Source organism: Camarhynchus parvulus, chromosome 14, assembly GCF_901933205.1.
Source record: "Camarhynchus parvulus chromosome 14, STF_HiC, whole genome shotgun sequence".
NCBI classification, from domain to species: Eukaryota; Metazoa; Chordata; class Aves; order Passeriformes; family Thraupidae; genus Camarhynchus; species Camarhynchus parvulus.
The window spans coordinates 2,814,189-2,838,816 of record NC_044584.1 but is presented as its reverse complement, the minus strand read 5'-3'; the positions used below and the strand labels follow the sequence as shown (position 1 = coordinate 2,838,816).

The window sequence follows — 24,628 nt, the reverse complement described above, 5'->3', positions numbered from 1 at the left end:
GCTCCTCTTGGAGAGGGAGAGAAGCTGTGGGGGCCTGCCAGGGACCTGCAATGGCAGAGCTCTCTCCATCCCCAGTGCCCACCAAACCTTCCACTGTCAGCCTTCCCCAAGGAGCTGAACCAGCCCCCGTCTGTGCCCCAGCTCACGGTGCCCACGGCTTCCCAAGTGCCAGGGTGGGCACCGTGCCACAAAGGGGGAAAGGAGACACATGGCAACCGCAGTGGCTCAGTCAGGTCTGCCCTGTACCTGGCAGTGTCCCACGGAGCAGGGTGGCACTGTCCTGCCACATCCCACTGCCAGGGAACTGCTGAACGCCAGCTCTGCCACCAGGAGCCCCACGGGAGCTGCGGGGCAGGAGGCACAGCTCTGTGTCTGTGTGCCACAAAAAGCCACGTTCACATCGACTTCTGCTCTGTAACAACACCCCCCAAAGTCCCTCCTGCCCCAGCTGAGATCAGCAACACCCAGCGAGCAGCAAACCCTGCGTGAGGGGCTGGGACCTGCAGCAGGACAAGCACGCCCTGGGAGCATCAGTGTCACATCCCACCACTCACAGGTCACCCTGGAGAGGGGGCAGCAGCAAAGAGCTCATTGTGCAGGGACAGCACGGAGCCCTGGCAATGCTCACTAATGATGGGCAGTCAGATGTGACCACTGGGTGCTGACACAGTGACCCCCCAGGCCTGTGGGGAGCTTTGGGAGCCATAAGGAATGGGGAAATTGTGAGGTACAAGAGAGCTGGAGAAGGGCTTTGGACAAGGACTTGGAGTGACAGGACAAGGGGGAATGGCTTCCACTGCCAAAGGGCAGGGATATGGGGAAGGAATTGTTCCCTGGCAGGATGGGCAGGCCCTGGCACAGGGTGCCCAGAGCAGCTGGGGCTGCCCCTGCATCCCTGGCAGTGCCCAAGGCCAGGCTGGGCAGGGCTGGGAGTGACCTGGGACAGTGGAAGGCGTCCCTGCCATGGCAGGGGGTGGGATGGGATGAGCTTTAAGGTCCATCCCAACTCAAAGCCACTGGAATGCTCAGCTGCGGAGGCTGGGAACTCAGGGCTCTGTAGCGACAGCAGAGCAGGTCCAGCTCTGCAGGCAGAGGAGGGCAGGAAGGCTGCAGCAGGAGGGGAAGAAGGCTGGAGCAGGAGAGGAGGAAGGCTGCAGCAGGAGCAGGAGGGGAGGAAGGCTGCAGCAGGAGGGGAAGAAGGCTGGAGCAGCCGAGCAGCAGCAGCAGCACGGTGCTGCAGAGACCTCTGGCAGCGCTCAGCTGCTACTGCAGCCACGCTCCCGCACTGCCCCGCAGCTCAGAGCTCCGTTCCTCACCCGAGAACTGCCTTACAGCCCCCTGGTGATTTATCCAGCACATCCCGGGCACCTGGAGAGGCTCTGCAGCCGCAGCTGATGGCACCCGGCACACACCGAGTGCCACCTCCACACAGCCAGGGGCTCCCAGTCCTGCAGCTGAACCCACCTGAGTCTCTGTGAGGCCACAGCCATGTCCCAAAGGGCTTTTCCAGGCACAAGCACCTCCCTGCAGGAATGTGCTTGTAGGGGAAGTGCTCTGAAGGATTTAAACCTCAGGCTGGCAAAGTGCTTTCTTGGCTGGCACGCTCCAATTGCACAGGAAAGGCACATGGGGATGGCATCATTGGCTCCCAAACCTGGGGCACCTGCCTCCCTCACAGCAAGAGACCCAAAGAGCTGCAGACTGTGGGTCTGAGCTGTAAGAGGACACATTACAACAGCCAGATTTCCCTTCTGAGATCTGGGAAACAACTGCAACGGGCGCGAGAGGAAGAGCAGAGGAACACATCTCCCAGGGAAACAAAGGAAGGGCTGCAGCTGGACTAAGAGGCCCCATGGGCAGCAGGGGATGGGGTTTAGTACACCTGGTCTGAGCAGTGACCCGGCTGGATCCAGGGACCTGCCATCACAAAGCCATTCTTGTGGTAAACCCCAGAAGAAAGGGAAACCAGGATGACAAAACCCAGCAGAGTGTGCACTTTGGGATTAACAGGAAAAGCCCAGCAGCCAGGACCTCTCCTGCTGGATGTCAAGGCCAGGAAGGGCCTGGGCAGCAGACATGTGGCCACTGCCACCATCACAGCCAGCTGTGGGAAGGGACAAGCAGCCAAGGGCAGGTGGAGAAGCTGAAGCTTCCCCTCACACAAACGAGACACTGATCTGGGTTGTGCCAGCACAAGCCCTCATGCTCAGGGGGTTGGAGCCAAAAGCATTTGATTGTCCACACAGCTGGAGCACTGCTGGCTGCAGCCCAAAGCATCCCCAGCCCACCCTGCACTGCCAAAAGCCCAGACAGGCCGGCAGCTCCAACCCTAAAAACCTTCTGAGTTTCATGTAAGGCTCCAGTCCTGCCACAGAGGAGGAATACTCCAGCTCACAAAATAGCATCTCACTTATTTTAAATCACTGTGGTTATTTTCTTTTTTCACACAAACTTCACAAACCGAAGGACACAGTGCACATTTTTGGTGAGTCTCGCTGGTAGAAGCAGAGTAAAATTGGAAGTTGGCAAACGACTCTGCTCTCCTCCTCAGCCCTGCTGCTCACTGAGCATTTCATGCTCCTTGTGCAGAAATATAAATGGTAACACATCAGAGGCTGGAAACAGAATCATGGAATGGATTGGATTGGAAGGCCTGTTAAAACTCATCCCACCCCCTGCCATGGCAGGGACACCTCCCACTGTCCCAGGTGCTCCCAAGCCCTGCCCAGCCTGGCCTTGGGCACTGCCAGGGATCCAGGGGCAGCCACAGCTGCTCTGGGCACCCTGTGCCAGGGCCTGCCCACCCTCCCAGGGAACAATTCCTAATTCCCAAGATCCCAATATCCAGCCCTGCCCTCTGGCAGTGGGAGCCATTCCCTGGGTCCTGTCCCTCCATCCCTTGTCCCCAGTCCCTCTCCAGCTCTCCTGGAGCCCCTTCAGGCCGTGCAAGGGGCTCTGAGGTGTCCCTGGAGCCTTCTCCTCTCCAGGTGAGCACCCCCAGCTCTCCCAGCCTGGCTCCAGAGCAAAGGGACTCCATCCTTGAGGCATCTCCATGGGCTCCCCTGGACTCTCTCCAGCAGCTCTGCAGGTGGGGTCTCACCTGGGGGGGCAGAATCCCCCCCTCTCCTGCTGCCCACGCTGGGAGACCAGCCCAGGCCTGGGGGGCTCTGGGTGCACACAGCCGGGGCAGGTCCAACCCTCATCCACCAATATCTCTAAGTCCTACTCAGGACTTCTCCTGATCCATTCCCTGCCCAATCTGAGCTTGTGCTTGGGATTGCCCCGAGCTGGGTGCAGGACGTTGCACTGGGGGCTGTTGAAGCTGCTGCTTGTCTCTCTGCCAGCCTGGGGGATGCTCCCTGCTCCACAGCATGGCCAGCTCTCGGCAGGTGGATCCAGGCTCTCCTCCCCAGAGCAAAGCCAGCAGAGGGAGCAAACACTGCAGGTTTGCAGGGAGAGGGTGGTGGTTTCTCACTGTGGTTGTTATACTTTGAATCTAGAGGTTATGTCGTGGGATCTTGCATAAGCTATTTGGAAAGGTGGTGGAACCCTGGTCACTGAGAATTTCAGACTTTCTGTGCTGCCAGGCACTGACCCCCAAGAGAACACTGCATTGACCTGAGGCTGTGGAGAAGCTTCCAGAATGGAATGGCAGAACTGGGATTGTGGGTGTGGAGTTTGAACAGAAGTGTGTAATATCATACGGTGGGAAACTCAGAGTTTAAGGGTTTAGAATATAGGAATATATACAAAGCAAGATGGAGGTTTTAGGGCAGAGGCTGGTCCTTCTTCTTCACCTTCTTCTCCATGAGTTTGGGTGGTTTTGCGTAATTGGATAAAAAAGCCTGCATTTCGGGCCACAGGTGGTTGGTTATTGGATAAAAAGTAAAAATAATTTAGGTGTCATTTTCTCAATTGGACAGTTTATCCTTAAAAGGCCTTGTAAGAGAGAGATGGGGCTCCATTTTTAGTTTGTTAAAGTGAAGTGCTGCAGAACTCAGGGTTTGTGAGACTGTGACAGAGATAAGAACTGATAAACATCTGAGTCCCAACAAGAAATACCATCTGACACATTTAATCCTGACCCTGGCAAAAAGAAGATAAAACTCGACAGAAAGGCCCAGGTTAGGACCAAAGCCAGCCTGCATATTTTCTTGGGAAATGACACATCAGTCTCACTAGCACCCACCCTGCAATGACAGCACTGAAATCAAACCCCAAGTCTGGTCCTCAGCAACAAACCCCTTCCAGCTTCAAGCTCAGGATCCCACATCTTCTGGGTGTTAATTTTAGATTCCTGTGCCTTAAAGCTTCCCAGCACTGGGCCCACCTCTCACAGCAAACAGGAGAGGCCTCACCCACCCCAGCTCATTCTCACTGTCACAGCCACCTGGTCCCAGCCTGGCTTTGACAAAGTGGGATGTGTCACACTGTCCCCAAGCCCAGCAGAACCCCTCTCTACCAGCATGGCCCGCAGCATTCCCCACAAACCGCTCTTCTGCTTCCCAATTCCTCCCACAGGAGACATCTCCCTTTGTGTGGGAATGCTGAGAGCAGTCCCACAGCACGCTGTGCTCCTCCTGAGCCAGCCCTGCTTTCCTACAGACACCACAAAGCACCAGCTGGGACGTCACAAGCTGCTGTTGTAAATAAAACCCCGTTCACCAGAGAAATGAGCCGGGTACGTTTGGGTTTCGAGCTTTGCTGTGCCTGTTCACTCCCACACTAATTTGCAAAGTGGGGTGATTCACAGGGAGCCTCTTCCCAGCTCCCAGGGACTGCTCTCCAGGGAATGAGTCGCTCTCTGGCTCCAGCAACACATTATTTATAAGGTTTGGGTTTTTCTGTTGAGCACTCTGTGAACAACCGTCAGCAAGTGAGCAATGTGGGGAAGAGGGGCTGGGCACAGGAGTGATGCACAGAGCTCAAACATCACCTGCCTTTGCAATTACCTCCCTCAGGCAGTCACTGCCACTCTGCTCTGGGAGCTGAGGCGGTCTGTGTGGAGCTCCAGGATGACTCTCATTGCTCTGCTCCACCTCCTCACCAAGCACAGCTGACCTGCTCTCACTTGGTCATTTTTTCAACACAGAGAAGCCCCTGGATCCCTGGCAGTGTCCAAGGCCAGGGCTTGGAGCAACCTGGTGTAGTGGAAGGTGTCCCTGCCCATGGCAGGGGTTGGGATGAGATAGTTTTTAGGGTTCCTTCCAAACCAAACCACCCTAGGATTATATGATTCTATGACTCTATTTTTATCACACTGAACTCCAGACACAGCCAGGAATCTTCTGTCAGCTTGCTGATCCCTTCTGAAATCAGGTATGGGAATGCATGGTTAGCAGTGTCAGAACAGAACCCAATAAAATACAGCAAGGAGAGAGGCACCACCAGCACAGAGAGAGGAGGGATTCCACTGGACCAGAGGGATCATGGCAGGGGAACATGACCTTGCTGTCACCATAAGCATCACCCCAGAGATATCTCCTGGCTGCACCCAGCAGATCTGGGGAGGTCCCTGCACACTTAGGAATGAGACCAAACCATTGGGATAATGCACACGTGGGTTTTACCAAGGTCCTACCTTGGCTGCAGCTCATGTGGCACCCAAAACCCAGACCAGGACAATCACACCCCATGGACTGGTGCTGCTCTGGGGTAAGGCAGTTTCTGCACTCCTCAACATCACTGCAGTGACCAGCAGGGACAGGAGGCATTTCTGGGTTGATCAGGATTCACTGGAATAGGAAAACCTGGACAGGTACCTGTCAGCTGGTGCCAGCCCAGGCGCTGTCAGTGACTCCAGTGAGCACCACGTGTGACCACGTCTCTGCCACACAGTGAGTTCCTCCCCTCACTGCCTCCCTTCCCAGGCTCTGCTATCCCAATCCACCTTGTCTCTGTCATCATTGCTTTGTCAGGCAGGGATTTCCTCTGCTCAACTTATCTGTAGAACTCCCAAGACAAACAGAGTCTAAGTGTTTCCTGCAGGGCACAGACAATTCATATCAGAATCACTGCCTGGAAAAATACCATACACAAATAATAATAATTTAAAAAATAAATTAGTGCATGAGAATACAGAGTAAAATTAATTAGTGCAGAGGCAGGAAAGCAATACAACCTCGAGTCACCTACTTGAAACCTGCAGGAACTACAGTGAGCAGAAGTGTCCGGGCAGCTGGGGCAGCACCAGGGATGCCATGGCAATGCCAAGGGCTGCTCTCCTCCATCTCCCCTGCACAAACTGGGTGCCTCCTCTGCAATGCTCAGAGAGCAGCACATCATTTCAGAGCAGCAGAGGGGCCAGGGTAGAGACCTCAAACCAAGCTGGGTCAGCCTGTGGGACCCTGGCCCCTGCTGGCTCCTTCTCCTCAGAGGCAGCAGGGTCTGTGCCATAACACCACAAAATGAGTGGGCAATGCCAGAACGACTGGCCTAGATACAGAGAACTTGAAATTCCCATGGGGGAAAGGGAAGAGCACAATTCCCTCAGAGCCCTGCTGCAATCTGCACTGACTGTCCCAGCAACCACCACAGAGAGTGACTCAGCCCTCGTGACCTCTTTTAATGCTCCATAAGGTTAATGCTGAGTTAAACAGGGTTAATTCTGCCTTTAATGACCAGTTTTCCAGTGAAGGCAAGGAGATCAGCACAGTCTGTAGCTCAGCCATGTCTCACTTCTCTTCCCCCAGCAAGGGACACTGCAGAAGGTCCCATCCCTGCTCCTGCTGCCCATCTCAGGAGCCAGCTGGGCACAAAACCAAAACAGTCCCTTGGCCATCACCAAGTGACCCCAGACAACATGCCCAAGGTCTCAGAGCACAGTCCCAGCCTGGCCATGGTCGCTGTCTCTGTCACAGCTGGAGTGACTGGGACAAGGCAGGGGATCTGAGTGAGAGACAGATGTCAAAAGCAATCAGCCGCTCCCCTGTCTCCGAGGCAGGAATGCTGACAGCACTACAGGCCTTGGAGGAGTTAAAAGGAAAGGCTTATTAGAAAGAAAACTCGTTCTGACAATCGCAAAAATTGGAATTCATTTAAAATTCAAATTATGCAAATTCCAGTAATCTGTACGTGCAGATCCATCACACAGCAGAGTAGGACTGCAGACAAATGCCACTAGTGACATGGCAGGAGAAATCCCACCCTCCCCAGTGCTCTGGGAGGAAGGCAGGTGTGCTGGCCTCAGGCAGGCACAGAAGGAGCGGCTGCTCTGGGACTGTGGGGCCAGGCTGGATTTGCAGGTGCTCCCTCTGCACTGGAAGATGCTTCGGCAGCCCTGGCAGCATCTAGCATGTCATGGCCAGGGGAGCAGGGAAGCCAGATTCCAGTATTTTCACATAAATTATAGCAAATTCTCCCTTGGACAAGCTCAGGTGCCCATGACCAGCACAAAGCCTTCGTTAGGCAGCACCTAATCACATGGATGTGAGGTGGCCACACAGCACTGGGTGCATGTGGGCAGCAGGTCTGCCCTGTCACCATCCACCCTGCTCTGTCCCACCCAAAGCCTCAAGACCCTCTCCCCTATCTCAGCAATTCCCAAAATTCTATTTTTGGGGAAATTTAAAAGCAAGCCAAGCAGCTGCAAAGGTGGCTCAGATTGTCAGCACAGAAAGAGCAAAGCCAGAAATCGTCATTACAGGCTGGGGAAGTGCAACAGCCCAGAAAAATGAATCCAGCTTCTTCCTAAAAGATGAGCCACTGTGATATGGCAAATCGTGCTCCCTCCTGTGCGTGCTGTGCCATGCATGAGGAGAGCAGATCCCACCTGGCAGCGATTCCTCCCCAGCCAGGGCTGGGCAGTGCCGGTGTCACGCAGGGCCAGGGCACAGCACGAGCCCAGGGGAAGCTGCAACAGCTCCAGCACAGAGATGGAAACTAACTAACCCAGCCATGGGAGCACACAGAGCCCAGAACTGTCCTTGGAAATCATTTCCTCAGCTTGGCAGGATCTCTGCTTTGAACTTACAAACCTGGCTCTGGGCTGTGCTGGGAATGCTGGTCCTGTCCTGGCCCAAGCGTCAGCCATGCACTGCCAGTTCTCCTTCCTCCACACTTTGTGCCACTGCTGAAGGGCCCTCTGGAAGCCCTTTCCAAGTAGGATGAGTCTGATTTTCTCAGCAGGTCTCCCAAGGTCAGAGCCCATGGCTGAGTCTACAGCAACTTTTATGTTGGAACGAGCCCGAAATTATTCAGCATGGAAAAAACCCCCACATCCCACAGAAAACCTGCTCTCTTCCTTGACAGCCAGCCAGCTCTGTGGGTACACCAAGGAAAGCTAAAGGTCCCCAAAACCTGAGTAAGTCAAAGGCCAAATCAAACTGGCCACAGACAGCACAGAGAGGTGCTGGCATGGCACCGAGCAGGGAGGGACAGGGGCTGCCCACAGGAAGGGCAGAACACAGCTCTCTGCAGGTACCAGGACACTGTGCTTAAAACCCAAGTGCTCCCACACCTTTTGTGACCATCTCCACTGCAGCACAGAGGCTGTGGGGAACAGGTCCCACAGAGATACTGGAAAAACAGCCCCGAAAGACAATGGTCCCCAACATCTCAGTGCCCTCCTGTCCCTCCTGGGTACAGCTTGGAGTCACAGATCCAGGCAGACAGAAAAAGCAGACAATTCCTTACCCCACAGCAAGGCCGTCTCATCTTAAACACCTCCAGCATCTTTCAGCAGCTCATCAGGTGCCCCCTCCTCTTGTGCCCATCACCATCCCTGAGGTTTCAAGTGCTTCCTGAGCCCGAGGCAGCAGTTCCCACAGAGAAGGTTCACTGGCAGTGCTGGGACTGTGACAGCTCCCACAGACTCACCCACAGCCCTCACTGCTGTCCCCAGCACGCTCTGAGACCGGAGCTGCCCTCCCAGGGGCAGAAGCAGTGGCTACATCCAACAATGCAGGCACAAGAGGGAGGGTGAGCTCCCAGACCCACAGTGCCCAGGTGCACCAGGAGAAACCCCCAGTGCAACCCCAGAGGGACCAGCCCTTCCTCTGGGGCAGAGGAAGCCTGTGCACAGCTTGGGGCAGGTGAGCTGTGCAGCCTCAGCCCATTCCCTGCTCCATTCCCATTGTACTGGCTCTCTCAGCCATTGCCAATCAACACCGAGTGCTTCTCATCCCCGCGGCACCTGAGCCCTCATTACAACCCCGAGCCGCTAACGAGGCGGGGGAAGGACATCCGAGCCCGGGGGTTTGGTGTCTCTGCAAGAGAGAAGAGGCAGAGCCCATTAAACATTGATCAGAGGCTGCCACAGCTGCGGTGCAGCCCTGCTGCATCCCTGCTGTCCTGCCACCAGGAGCTCCCAAGGGCCAGGAAGCTCTGAGCTGCCCCAGGGACTCGGTGCTGGCTCCTTGTTGCCCCAGTCCCTCACTGCTGGCCCCTGACAAACCTCGGAAAGGTGCAGTTCCTCACAGAGGTGAAGCCAAGGACAGGAAAACTCATTTCCTCCTTTCAGCCTTGTTCCATGCTTTGGACAGCAGTGCTCAGAGTCCAGGCCCTTGTGCCCCTTCACCCGGCTGAGCCACAGCCACCCTGAGCCCCCCGGAGCCAGGGGGACAGGACCCCCAGGAGAGGGGCTCTGTCACAGGCTGGGCAAAGCTGAGCTGCCACCGCCATCTGCTCCACCACTCTGGAGCAGCCTCTCTTTCTGTTGTTTTACTAATGTTGGGCACAAAAATAGCTCTCCAAGATGTCAGTGTTTTTGGGAAGCCGCGCGCGTGCGAGCGTGGGCGGCCGGGGCCGATACTCACGAACTGCCGCCGCAGCTTGGTCCTGACGCGCTCGGCCTTGCTCTCAGCCGGGTGCACGGCGTAGCTCAGGGAGCCCAGGTGGTTGTCCACAGACAGGCTCTTCCTCATGTAGAAGGAGCGCGTGCGGAAGTAGCTGAACGGGGCGTCCTCCACGGCCGTGCCCAGCTGGGGGGCCCTGGGGGGCTCCGAGCAGTCATCCTCCAGCCGCCAGGCCTCCCCTGCCGAGGAGAAGGAGAAGTGTCCCCATCAGAGCGTGACCCAGACCTGTCCTACCCCTTGAGCCAGCTCTGGGGATGCCCAGTGGGTATCCCACATCCATCCCATCCCATCCCACAGGGTACAGACATTGGGAACTTAGACGGCAGGTCCCTCCCAAAAATCCCCACGTAGCCCCTGCCCCAGGCAACAGCCCCTGCACTCAACCTGCCCACCCAGGTATGCACAGTCCCCACCATCTCCTGGCAGGAACAGCCAAATAGAGTTAGAATCATGGAATGCTTTTTGTTGGAAGGAAGCTTAAAGCTCATCGCCTTCCAACCCCCTGCCATGGGCAGGGACACTTTCCACTTCATCAGGTTGCTCCAACTCTGGTCCAACCTGGCCTTCCAGTCTTGATTTGTGAATGAGAAAAATGCGGCATCAACAAGTGTTAAAAATTACAAAAGAATTTACCGCCATCTTCTCCTACAGAAAAAAACCCCAAAACACTTTATGGCATAGCCAGCAGCAAATCAACAGCCCCATGAAGGACAGAAGCCAGACCTCCCTTCTCCACCTGCCCGTCGCCAGCAGCAACAGGATGCAGCAGTGCAGGGCTGAGAGCCCCAGGGACAAACCTCACTAACACTGCCACAGTGGTGACAGTCGCAGAGCACAGTTGGCACCACGCAGGGCTGGTGATCCCAGGGCAGGACTGGCCACATTTCATTGCAACAAAAGGGAAAAAACAACAAAACAACAGGAGATGTTTCCAGAATATCACTGCTGCGCTTTTTTCCCTCCGGCTCAGATTGTCGCCTGCTTTTTGTTGCCAATCTCCTCTTTACATCTGGAGCTTGCCCTCCCTCCTCCCCTCAGTCAAAATCACTGCTCAAGCCATGACAATCAATAAAAGCCTCAATCTTGAAGCCTTCTCAATTATTAGCCCAAAAGGGCATCTCACAGGACTGCCTCCAGGGGCTCTCCCCCTCCTGCAGCCCTTACCAAGGCAACATCCTTCGCCTCTCATTTCTGAAAAACCCAGCACCTTCGAGCATGAACAACCATGATCCTGCTACACCAGGGCTGAGGAGCAAAACACTTCTGGGGTTTAAAGCAGATAATGGCCCTAAGCCCCAGTTCAGCAGTGCAGTCCAGTTTACCCAGCAAGGCTGTGGGGTTTACATGGAATATGGTGAGATATATGTTGGACTACGAGCCACCAGAAGAGGAATCACCTACACACACTGCCAAAGGGCAGGATAAGATTGGACATTGGGAAGGAATTGTTCCTTGTGAGGGTGGGGAGGCCCTGGCACAGGGTGCCCAGAGAAGCTGTGGCTGCCCCTGGATCCCTGGAAGTGTCCAAAGCCAGGCTGGATGGGGCTTGGAGCAACCTGGGATAGTGGGAGGTGTCTCTGCTCAGGACAGGGCGTGGAACAAGATGATCTTGATAGTCCCTTCCAACTCAAACCCAAACCATTCCATGAAAGAGACAACCCAGAGCACAGCACTCCGAGCATCGTGTAGATTTTTTCTCCCCTAGTTTCAATTTAATAAGCTGCTGCTGCTCCTCTCCAAATGTCACCTCACACAACACAGGAACTGCTGTTTGAAAGCTGTGATTATTCCATGCACAAACACGTCAATCGGAGGCAGATCCAGACTGCCATTGTGAGACAGCATCGCTCTGGGTGCACAGCAGGAACACTGACACAGGAGGGACACGCAGGGAAACCACACATGAAAGGAGAACCCGTCCCCGGGCTCACCTGTGATGGCCCAGCCACTGCCTGTGCCATCCTGTGTCCTCAAGACTGTCCCCTCCCTGCCCCAGAGCTTACCCAGACACAGCCCCCACTGCCCTGCTGCCCTGAGCAAGGGGGGCCAAGGCCATGTGCTGAATGAGGGAAAGGATTCACCTGCTGTACCCACACCTCTGTGCAGGGCACCTCACCCACGGACGAGGAGTTGGGTTTCAAATCCTACAGAACAGCTGTGCCACATCTGCTCTCACTGATCCCTGTTCCCCAAGGATTTTGCAGCTTTTGGTCTTGTCTCTCATCTACAGGAGCTGTGTTCTCCAGCAGGAGCTGGACCAGAGGCAGCCGCTCCCTGGCCTGCCCAAAGGGTGATCCTCACCAAACTGGGTCCTTCCTCCCTGCACAGAGGGAGCCACCACAGGACCTTGTCCACCCCAAAATGCTTTTCTACCTGCTGGAGCTTGTCCTGACTGCTACCAAACAAGTAAATCAATGATCAAGCCCAGAATGGTCAGAAGGGGAAGATCAAGAAGTCAGAGAATCAAAGACTGGTTTGGGCTGGAAGGGAAATAAAAGCTCATCTTGTTCCAACCCCTGCCACAGGCAGGGATGTCACTCACTAGATCAGGTGGCTCTGGGTCCCATCCAACCTGGAGAGAAAATGCCAGGAACAGAGGCAAGCCCACAGACCGGAGGCCAACAATCCTCATGCTCTTGTGTCTTGGAGCTGCTCACCCCTCTGCCACTCAGAGCTGTGCCCTCAGCATCAGCACCTCTGGAAGATCTCCTGATCATCTCCCTGAGCTTGACCATAACAATTCCTGCAAACCTTTTTTTCTTTCTGAATTTGAGGTGCTGGGGAGGACACACATCAAAGGATGGAGGGAACAGCAAGGACAGAGACCCGGTGCCTCTTCAGTACATCCTCTACAAGTAGAAGAAAAATTAATTCCAGGGTCCTGGTCTAAGCTCAAATCCAGCTGCTTCCTTGTGGCTTCTCTATTTTCCTCCCATGGGCACAATTCCCAATAAACTCACCCCAACCAAGCTACCAGTTAACTTCTTCTCAGATCCACAGCAGGGCATGGAGCCAGCTCCTGAAGAGCTCTGCATGTTGCCTGACAGACAAAGGAGGGGGGAGGCAGGGAAGTGCTCCAGAGTGGTCTGCTCCTTCCAGGCACAAGAGGAGGGAGCTGCAAGGGACCAGGCATGTAAACCGTGCAGGGAGTTTCTGTGCAGGCTGCAGCTGAGGGCTGCTGCAGTGGCCAAAGGCTGAGAAGAAGCCCCTGCCTGATGTAGAAGGAAGAGGTGAGAGAGCAAAAGGAGGGCTTTTCCTCACTCCCACTCCTAAATCTTCACAGGGGAACAAGGGATAAGAAGCAACAGGCAGCTCATTGCTCTGTGCCACCAGCACGTGTGAGACCTCCTGGCAGACTGCAGTGTGACATCCAAGGGATAATGGCTTGGACAAGGCAGGCACTGTCCCCTGTCCAATCAAGCCCCATTTGTGTTTGTCTTCCCCTTTCCAGGGCTTGGAGCCATAAGGATGTGGGGTTAATCCTGGAGCTGCTCCAGGCAAGGAGTTGAAGGATGTAGGATGGAGAGGAAGAGCTCATAGCCTGTCCCAGCTGACCACAGTACTGTTATGGGTGTCCTGCCAGGGAAAAACAAAACCAGACCAGCAGGAAACCCAGACCTGCTGACCAGCCCAGCCAGTTCCTGAGCTCATGGAATGAGGTGGAAGGTTGTTTTGAAGGGAAACAAGGGCTCTGGGAAGCTCAGCAGCCACGGGTTCAGCTCTTCTGCCCATCTTCAGGGTCCCAGCTCCCCACCAGGCACCTTGGTGTCCTCACAAGGAGCTGCAGAGGAGCTGTGGTGCCACAGCAAGACATCCTCCTGTGACCTCCCGTCAAGTGCCAGGGCACATCCCTCCTCCAGTGCTGACACATTGGAACCATGGAACACAAAGGAAAAGGCTGAGGAACACGTCCCAGTGGTCAGATGAGGATGTCACATCTCATCCATGCCAGACATAATCATGTCTTCCATCTTGCTTGGTGATTCCTCTGCTCATGGCCCCCAAAACAGCAGTGAGCAGAGTGCAGTTCCTCTCCAGAGCTATGAGCTCTCCCTGAAGATGAGCTCATCACCTCTCCCAAGGACAGCCCTGCTCCTGCCATGTCCCTGTGCATGAGCCTCTTCCTGAGCTGGTTTTGGTCCTGTGTCCCCCCACCTTGAATGGAGAGCAGTAGTACCTGCTCACAGCAAATTCACCACTTCTTTAGGGAAAGGACCTTATCCAAGAATGATGAAATGGTTTGGGCTGGAAGGGACCTTAAAGCTCATCTCATTCCAGCCCCTGCCATGGGCAGGGACACCTTCCACTATCCCAGGCTGCTCCAAGCCCTGTCCAGCCTGGCCTTGGACACTTCCAGGGATCCATGGGCAGCCACAGCTTTCTGCGCAAGCTGTTCCACCTTCCCTCCATCCCGATACCCAGCAGCCCAGCTCTTGCTCATAAATCCTTACAGGAATCCTGCATTCCTGGTCAGCATCCCAGGGCTCGTTAACCTTCAGCACCACATACTGCTCCATTCCCCTCGTGCTGTCCAAATGTCCTACCCTGCCAGCAGTGGCATCTCTTCTTCTTCTCCTCCAGGACATCATCCTGACAGCCTTCATAAGTAAATAATTAGCAGTTCCTAATTGAGCCAGGAAAACCAAGTGGGACAATCTGCACTGAAAACAGCACACTCATTCATCCACTGCTCTGGCTGTGGAGGGAGCCCTTCAGTCTCCAAGGGTTTTCCTACTCCTGCTCCTCTTGGCATCCCGGGCCCCTTCCAGCCATGAGGAAAAGAAGATCTCAGACACTTCTTAGGTGCACTCAGAGTTTCCATGATTCCTGCTGTGCAGGGAGGGTGTGCAGGGGGTTTGCTCCAGGACAGCTGTTCCACAGAGCACGAGCCTGTCTGCACTCCCAGGACAGCAGGAGTCTGCAGCACAAGGCGAGGTGTTTGCAGTGGGGCTGACACAGCAACATCACCCCACAGTCTTACACCAGCCTCCCACTCCTGTCCTTCAGCTCCAGCACAGCTCCCTGGAAGCACCAACACAGCAAATGGGGACCTGCAGGTGTGCAAGGGAGCTCTGGATGCCATGTCCTTCATGGTGGAGGCTACACAGCTTTCCCACAGGTTTCCTCCCATTCCAAGACCCACTCTAACAATTTAATGGGCTGAAGGAAAACCCCCAGGTCCCACACATGGAAGCAGTGGTTCAGGTGCTGCAGCACACCCAGAGCTCTGTCACGACAAGAGTGGCAGGATGGGCTCAGCAGTGTGCAAAGATCTGCTCTGTGCACAACCTTTGGGAGAATTAGTAGCATCAGGAAATGAAATGCAGCATGCAAAGCATCAAAATTAATCCAGGGTTTGGACAGCTGCTCTGCTGAGCAACACGGGGATCTGACTGTGAGAGGCATAATTTAAAAAAACCCATTAAAATAAAAAAATCCAAGGGTGCTGTTTGAAGGGAGCTGTTTTATAAGGGTTTTATTCAGCACTGGACTGTCAGCCTTGGTTTCCAGGCTTTATCTTTGTTTCAGTGTTAATAATCCCCCTTCCCATCACTTTTATAGTCCCAGCGTGATTCTGCTGGCACCAAAAGCACTGAAACACTTTGGCCATCAGCAGCTTTGCCAATAAACTTGCTCAGAGCAGCTGGCCCAGCAATATTAGTATTTCATCAGGATCAGCATGAGAGTAGAAGAACATTATAAAATCCTTAGGGCTGACCCAAAGACCAAAACACAGTGCTAGGCTGGGAGCATTTGCAAATTTCCAAGGCCAGGGCTGTGTGAAGAGCACAGCGATGATGTTCCTGCCACCGCTCCTGGTGGAGACCAGCTACAAGTGCCCTGAAGGGAAATAAGAAAGAGGCACCTAGGCCTGGGCATTGGACAAGGAGACCCCAGGATGGTAGCTCACCCCAGCACCCTCAGGCAGAAGGCTCCAAGCGTCACCCCTCCACCTCGGGCGGCTTCCAACAACCTACTCTTCTTTTTCACCAGCATAATATGATGGATGGGGAGGTTTAAGTATCAAGCTCAAAGAAAGACCCAACCAGGGGCAAAAACCCCAAAAGTTCACCAAGAAGTGCTATTTTCAGAGCAGAATAAACTCCAGGTGGGCTGGAGTCAGATTTGTACCCCTGGAGAAGCGGGAAACCTTTGCTGGGATCCTGTAGGCACAGACAGGCGGGTGCACTCACCGGCAGAAGGGACCGTGCAGCCTTTCGGGTGCTCGGAGGCCGAGTGCTTCTTGTAGGGCTTCTGCTCCGGCATCTCGTCCCTGTAGGCGGCGGGCTCGAGCAGGGGCAGCCGGCTCAGCACCGGTGACTGCGGGATGCTGGGCAGCGTCCGCGACTTGCCCAGGAGCGGCCGCTGCAGCTTCCTGTCCAGAGACCTGCGGGGACACAGCGGGACAGGGCCTTCAGCAGCTGGGACAAGGACACAGGACACAGGACACAGGACACAGGACACAGGACACAGGACACAGGACAGGGGCCTTCAGCAGCTCGGACAGGACACAGGGCTTTCAGGAGGTAGGACAGGACTCAGGGCTTTCAGGAGGTGGGACAGGACACAGGGCTTTCAGGAGGTGGCACAGGACACAGGGCTTTCAGGAGCTGGCACAGGACACAGGGCTTTCAGGAGGTGGGATAGGACTCAGGGCTTTCAGGAGGTGAGAGGAGTCCCTCAGGCCAGGACCCCTCTGTGACACACACACAGCCCCTGGCTGAGCATTGCTATGCCCTTCATGGAATCATGGAATTGTTCAGGGTGTAAAAGCCCTCTAGGATCAGTAAGTCCAACCCTTACCCCAGCACTAAACCATGCCCCTAAGTGCCACATCCACAGGTCTTTTCAACACTTCTGGGAACAGTGACTCCACCATTGCCCTGGGCAGCTGTTCCATGAAGAAATTTCCCCCAAGATCCAATCTAACCCTCCCCTGGCACAGCTTGGGGCTGTTTCCCCTTGTCCTGTCCCTGTTCCCTGGGAGCAGAGCCTGACCCCCCCGGCTGTCCCCTCCTGTCAGGAGCTGTGCAGAGCCACAAGGTCCCCCCTGAGCCTCCTTTTCTCCAGGCTGAGCCCCTTTCCAGCTCCCTCAGCCTCTCCTGGTGCTCCAGCCCCTTCCCTGGACATGCCCCAGCCCCATAATGTCTGTCTTGTCATGAGGGGCCCCAGAACTGACCCCAGGGCTGGGGGTGCCCCAGCAGTGCCCAGCACAGGGAATGGTCACTGCCCTGGGGCTGTGGCCACACCATGGCTGGTACAGGCCAGGTGTCACTGGCCTCTTGCCCACCTGGGCACACCTGGCTCAGCACCACACTGCACCCTCTGTTAGCAAAGCTGCTGCTGTGTCAGTGAAGCCTTCTCCCCTGGCCAGGTACTGTAATTAGGATTAACATCTTGAGTGCAAGGCACAACCAGCACAAAAAGAATTCAAGACCCCAGCCCACTGCAAAACTCCCAGATAATCCGAATTAATGAAATAAAGAAATCAAGACTGAAGGGATAAAAATTTCATTTGAGACAGTGAAACCCCCATTAAACAACATCCACAGCACCAGAAAGGGATTTGAGGTAGAAAACAGGTCACTGGACAGGTACTAGGGAAGGTCCAGACTCCAGAGAGCCAAACTCACATGGAAGGGACTGCTGAGGTCCCCAGGGTGCCATGGAACATGTAGAAACATAAATTCAATGTCTCTGCAAGGTCAAAACTCAACTGAGTTTGGTGCTGGGGCTCCCAATCTGCCGGGGTGAGCAGGACACAGCCCTTGTGTCAGGGTGGCCACGCACAGCCGCACGTCCCAAAGCCCAGAGGCAGCCCAGGGCCACGGGATGCTCCTCAGGTGCCCTCCTGGGGATGACACCAGCCCTGGCGCTGCCCCAAGGAACCCAGAAATGCCATTAAAGGAGCAGAGCCCAGCACTGCTGTGGGGTGTCCCGGGCTCAGGTTACCCCAAGGCTGTCCCCTGTCCCCTGCTTTCACAGAACCCACAGCTGAGCCCAAACGAGCTCCCCAGTACACCCCAAGGCTGTTCCAGAACCACAGAATGCTTTGGGTTGGAAAGGACCTTAGAGATCATATTCCAACGCCCTGCCATGGGCAAATCTCATCATGAATGGTACAGATCATTCAAATTTCCATCTAAAACTCAATTCTTTACTGCTTATGCTCATTTGTTCTTGTGCCAATATTAACCTTTAGCTTAAATAATTATCCCCCCTCTATGGTATTTGCTCCCATTATTAATTTCCATTATAATGAAGTCCGAGCCCCTTTCTGCCTGCCTTTTTCAAGGCTGATTAATGCAAATTCCTTCAGTTTCCTCTCACAAAATTAGCTTTTATTTCCCCATGGATGTTTCCACACCCCTCATTGCCCTCCCTCTCTCTCAGACTCAGCTTTTTCCACTCATTCTGGAGCATCACAGAATCCCAGGATGGTTTAGGTTGGAAGGAACCTTAAAGCTCATCTTGTTCCACCTCCTGCCATGTGCAGGACACCTTCCACTGTCCCAGGTGGCTCCAAGCCCCGTCCAGCCTGGCCTTGGACACAACCAGCAACCCAGGAGCAGCCCCAGCTGCTCTGGGCACCCTGTGCCAGGGCCTGCCCACCCTCACAGGGAACAATTCCCAATTCCCAATATCCCATCCATCCCTGCCCTCTGGCAGTGGGAGCCATTCCCTGTGTCCTGTCCCTCCATCCCTTGTCCCCAGTCCCTCTCCAGCTTTCCTGGAGCCCCTTCAGGCCCTGGCAGGGGCTCTGAGGTGTCCCTGGAGCCTTCTCCTGTCCAGGTGAGCACCCCCAGCTCTGCCAGCCTGGCTCCAGAGCAGAGGGGCTCCAGCCTGGTGACCATGCAGACCTGAGCTCCTGATGCAGACAGCAGGGCAGCCCCTCTGCCTCCCTGCACGTTCCACCACTAAATTTTATCCTATTTCATGCTCCAGTGCTCAGAGTCACACAGGCAGAGTCTATCATGCCAAAGCTGCTGACCCTCAGCGCTGGCCGGTCACTGAGACGTTTGTCACAACAGCTCTGCACTCCCATTCCAGACACAGCAGCAGTTCCCAGTGGTGCCAGTCTGGTGTCACTCAGGAGAGCAGGCACAGGGCCAGAGTGGGGCCACAGCTGTGCAGGCACCTCCCAGGGACAGGCACAGCCCTGGGCACAGGGGCCGGGGCAGAGGGCAAGCCCAGGCAGCCCTGGCAGCCCCACAGGGCACAGAGCAGGGCTGGCAGCACATGCTGCCATGAGGTCAGCAGTTCATTGCTATAAATCAATCACATCCTCTCTCCTGCCCAGGTGCTGCCGCTCTCTGGGGCTGGGCAGGGGCAGCACTGCCCGGGGCAGCAGTGCCTCAGCTGTGCCAGGCACTCAGCACCATCCTGCCCACCCCAGGCCCCACGCTTCAGTGGGATCAGCATGGAAACAAGATGTGCCAAGAGATACAGAGCCAGAATTAGCTTCCCAAGCAGTTTCCATTCCAGCAGAACATTTGTACATCTCATTGTAACATATTTCACTGGCACAAGGCAACAGGGACAGAGCTTAACACATCACTGTGCTGCATAAATGAGTTCAAAACATTCCTTTTTCTGCGCATGTAAATCCCAGGATACCTGTGTACAGCTCCATCACCTGCAGAACCCCATTAGCATTTTAGTGCTCCCGTTCCTTTTGTGCTCACAGGGCCACTCACAAGAGTCACATGGGGAATAAAACAGAAAAATACACTCTGTTAGAGAAGTAATTTGCAAGCTATGTATCTTCAGGCAGCGATTTATATTGTCAGAAAAAGCAAAGCTACTAGAAACCTGTTTACCACTGAAATCTGAGCTCAAATTCCCAAGCACAATTCAGCTCCATGGATTTACTATCCCACTTGTCATTGTTGAACCACAGCTGGCACATAAGTACCACACAGCCCCTCGTTCATCCCAACCCTCTGGTGGGGTGGGGAGGAGAACTGGGGAAAAGTAAACATCATGAGTTGAGGTAATAATTGAAATACAGTTGTTAGTGATGGTTATTATTATTATTATTATTATTACTATTATCATTATTGTTATTGTTGTTGTTATTGTAATAAAAATGGAGATAAGAAAAAGAGAGAGAGGAATTTAATCCCAGATAGACAAGCGCTGCCCAGCACAATCTCTCACCGCCCAAAAAGCCCAGCCTGTTCCTCAGCAGCAATAGGCCTCTCCCAGCCAACCCCCACATTCCACACTGGGTATGACATTCCATGGTCTGGAATATCCCTCCCAGTCCTTGTCACCTCCTGGCGGGCAGAGCATGGGAAATGGAAAAGTCCTTGACTTAGGGAAAGCATTTCCCAGCAACAACCAAACCAGCAGCGTGTTATCAACACTGTTCTCATCCTGAACCCAAAACACAGCCCTGGACCGGCTCTGGGAAGAAAATGAACTCTCTCCCAGCCCAAGCCAGAGCTGGTGCACAGCTCCAGAGCTGTCAGCAGCCAGTGCCAGGCAGGACCTGACAGCACCAGGAAGTCACATTGCATCTCCGTCTGCTTCCCAAGCAGGCGTCCCAGCTGGATGCTATCAAGGATGCCACATCCCATTAGTAAAAATCCCTGATGGAGTGTAAAGCTCAATTAGAAAAGCCACAATCAACACTTTACAGCCTATATTTAGCTGCCGTTTGGCATTTGGGTAGGAAGGACAGCACATAATCGAGTCATGACAGGGGTGGAAAAATCCTCCTGGCTGGGTGTGAGAGCTCAGGCAGGAGCCCAGGGACAGCTCTGCCACTGCCAGTCCACAATCAGATGGGGAAATGTGGGAACCTCATCAGGGCCAGGTCCCTGCCCCCAGCCCCAGGGAGAGCCGTGGGGCAGGAATGACTGTGCCAGGCAGGGACAAGGCTGCTCCAGCACCCCCAGCCTGGCCACAGCCCCACACACCCAGCAGCACGGCAGGAAAACCAGCAGAACTCATCTCCAGACCTTCCCATGGTGATGTCCTTCTCCAACCCAAGAAAGACAGGGGAAGGGCTCAGATAAAGGGAAGGGAGGGAGAAAGAAAAGTTTACTGCAAATTAGAAGCCAGCTCCTGCAGCCCTCCTGCAAGCTGGGAACAAAGTGCACTCATCTCCAGCCTCCCCTCCCAGCTCGTCTCTGTGTGGGAGAAGCTGCTCTCTGGAGAGCACTTCCAGCCCAACCCAGGGAGTGTGGAGTCTGCAGCTTCCCAGGGCAGGATGGGGGAGTCACCACAGCAGCCCCAGTAGAAGCTCAGCAGCACCAGAGAGAGCAGCAGGAGGGGAAAATAACCCTAAACCCACTGCTCTCACAACCCAAAAAGGACCCCAGTAAGCCTCACTGATTTATATGATTTGCCCAGGAACACAGCAAGGAAACTCCTGCATGTGTCCTGGAAATGCCTGAGGATGCTGACCCTGCAGAGATGTCCCACTCCTGGGACCAGGAGAGCCTTCAGGCTGTCACAGCACCCAGTCCCAGCAGCTGGGACACAAACCTGAGCACCCACCCTGCTAATCCCTTCCCCGAGGCAGGCTGCTGCTGGAACACAGCACGGAGAGGAGCTCAACCTGGGGAGAAACTAAGGAGGGAAAGGGGCAGAGCAGCAGGGCAGCAGCTACTCCAGACCTTGCCCACCTGCCCCAGAACTGTGACTTGGTGACAACCATAGGCCCTGGGAGGGACACGTGAGGCCACTCCCAAGATCCAAGGGGGACAACACAAAGAGCTCACAGCCCCAAAACTCAAATCAAAAACAGACAGAGTAGACAAAGTGCTTCTCCTGCAGCACCACACAGCATCCCACAGGTAATGGAGGGGGCTTCTCCACCCCCTCAGTTAATTAATTCACTAAATCTACCCAGCAAAGGAAGTTGATAAAGCAGAAGGTTGGGGGAAGAACAGCTAAATGTGGTACAGGCTGAGAGGGTGGCAGGGATAGGGGCCAGGAGAGCGCAGTTATTGCAGAGGGACAGGTCTCCCAGATCTTCCTAGCCTATGGCTGCTCACTCACTTCCCAGCCCACTCCTCCAAGGAGGTGTAACTTAGCAACCTGACCTTAAAAACTCAGCAAGGGCTCTAGCTGGATTCAGGAAAATGAGAGATGTTACAAGCCAGGAGGAGCCATTACCCACTAAACACCCTCTAAAAGCAGGTGGGGTGTGGGGAGGGGGGTGCACCTCCTGCACAGCCTGAGCCCCATGGCAACACAAACAATGGCTGCAAAATGGAAACAAATCAACAGAACACCCACATCCATCCCTGAAACAGCTTGTGGAGATGCAGCTGGGTGTGACAGGTACAGGCAGTAGGGATAGATGGGATACTGGGAAGAAATTATTGGCTGAGGGCTGTTGAGGCTCTGGCACAGGGTGCCCAGAGCAGCTGTGGCTGCCCCTGGATCCCTGGCAGTGCCCAAGGCCAGGCTGGGCAGGGCTGGGAGCAGCCTGGGACAGTGGAAGGTGTCTCTGCCATGGCAGGGGGTGGAATGAGATGGGCTTTAAGGTTCCTTCCAACCCAAACCCTTCTGGGATTCTGTGAGGTTCCCCCACAGTGCTCAGCTCCACGGCACAGAACTCACCCTGTCCTGCCATGGTGCCTCACCCCACTGTGTGCCCCTGCCCAGGGCAGACACAGAACTCATTCCTGGGACACTCCACCAGGCTGGGCTCAGCCCCCAAAGCCCAACTGTGCCTCTGACCCCCCAGGAGTGCACAGTGCTCACTGGGGGCGAGCTCTGCTCTGAGCCACGGGGCTGAGCAGAGATTTGAGCAAGGATCTTCTCCATCCCCACCCCAAGAGCAGCAGGAGACAAGCCAACATCCACCTGCAGCTGGTTTCTGCAAAGGGGCTCTGCAGGAGAAGGCAACAGCAGGAGGAGAGGGGAAGCACAGGAGGCTGTTGTGCATCAGAAGCACGAGGCAGCAGCCCCTGGGATGTGCTTCAGTGCAGTCCAACACCCAAAGCAGTGGCAGGACCCCACGGAGGGGAGGGAATGCAGTTTAAGGGGATCACAGAGCAGTGGTGAAGCCTAGGGAAGGTGTATGAGAGGAAGAAGTCAACTGGTAACACAGAGAGTAGCCTTGGAAACCAAAGCCTGAGGATTTTGGCAGAGCAGAGCCTTTGCAGGGCATCCTCACCTGTTCAAATCACCAGTTTGCTCTGCAAACCTTATCAGCTGTGAGCAAACCCGTGAGTCACTGGCACTATTTCCAGTGACCCTGTGGATGACAAAGCCAGAGAAAATCACTGAGAAATCTTTCTTTTGCATTCAAAAACACCCAAACATAACACCTTCCTTTCTGGCTGGCTGGTGTATGTGTGTGAAGAGTGGAAAATGAGAGCTGAAACAGAGCATCTTTCATCTGACTGTGAGACAGTTTCAAAGCAAAACAAAACCCAGAACAGCATTCAGTGTGCAAGTTCAGAAAAGGAGAAAACCAACCATGTGAAGCTATAAAAATACCTTCCCAGGCTCAGCTGTGAGCTGGTAAATATCATGATTTCCACCAGCTGGTTTCCAAAGGCTTCTTCTCCTGCCACCTCTCCGACTTGCAGAGCATCTCTGCAGCAGGGCCATCACCCCAGCACTGAACTAAACACCACTGGCATGCAGGGAGCAATTGCTGCTGTCCCTACAAACTGCACTTTGATTTGGAGGGGTGTGGGAGGGCAGGACAGGTGGGTCACACACCCCTTGTGTTGAGGACAGCCCTCAGGAAACATTTCAGAGCTGCCTGGAGGAGGATTCAGCACCATTCCCTGCTATGAGCCCCCTGTGCCTGAAGCCCAGCCCTGCTCCAAGCACCCAGGAGATCGGGAGCCAAGTACCAAATGACCCTGAAAAGGGCCAGAAGTTCTTTTTGTGGCAGATGCTCACACCCTGAGTTCTTGGGTGTGTGACAGCCAGTGTCACACCAGCCACTGCCCACAGCCTCTCTCCCACCAGGCATTTACCCAGGGCTAAAGAGCTGCTGCTGCTACTCACCCCTGGCACCACGACACCATCCCAGCATGCCAAGCTGGGCAAAGCCATCCCCAGGGAAACGAGGTGGAAAACACAAACCCTTCATGGCAGCACTCACAAACTATGAGCTGTGCCTGTGTTTTGTAGCAACGCCTCCATTTCACCACTCACTGGAATCCAATTGGTGAATGGATAAGGAAATACATCGGAGCCAGACACTGCCATTCATTCATTCATTCATTCATTCAAAAGTATGTTGGTTTCATCGTTAAAAGAATCTTTTTGTCCAGCTCTGTTTCAGGCAGTGAACGACATCCCCAGCCAGGGCGATGCTCCCTCTACTCCCCAGCCCAGGAGCACCCCACGGGGCCCTTGCTGGTGGCCACCCTGCCTTCTCTGTCACCCTCTGTCCCTGTGGTGCCACCAGACCATCCCCTCCACATCCTGCAGTGAGAGGAGCCCTGTGCACTCCCTGCCCTCCTGCTGCCCTGATCACACCCCACTAACAGGGGCAGAGCAGGGACCAGGCCCTGGGGAAGGCTCTGGCAGAGCCCAGCTCAGACCTGCTGGAGCTGCACCTGCACAACAAAAAGTCCACAAAGACAAAAATTCCCTAGGGCCAGAGAAAGAAGTGGGAATATTCATGGAACATGAACATTTATCCTGCTCACTGAGTTCTCTCTGATAAATGGGGAGAGATGGCAGACAAAGGTGAAATTAATCCCAGCACAACAGTGGAGCAGATGAGCATCCTCCCTCCTGGCAGCTCCAGAGCGTGACCTGCATCCTCAGGGACCAGTGCGGTGACTGTGCCAGGGTCCTCGTGCTTATAGCCAGGCTATGCCATCCAAATGAAGCAGACAGGATGG

The 24,628-nt window shown here is 54.7% G+C and overlaps 1 protein-coding gene across 1 annotated transcript in view; it reads right to left on the bottom strand.

Annotated features, from left to right (window-relative positions):
- Positions 1-24,628, bottom strand: part of LOC115909321 (ankyrin repeat and fibronectin type-III domain-containing protein 1-like) — a 192,523-nt gene that overhangs the window by 155,354 nt on the left and 12,541 nt on the right. The window contains 2 exon segments of the mRNA XM_030958540.1: positions 9,756-9,973; positions 15,989-16,182. Of these exon segments, the coding sequence (XP_030814400.1) occupies positions 9,756-9,973; positions 15,989-16,182 (412 nt within the window).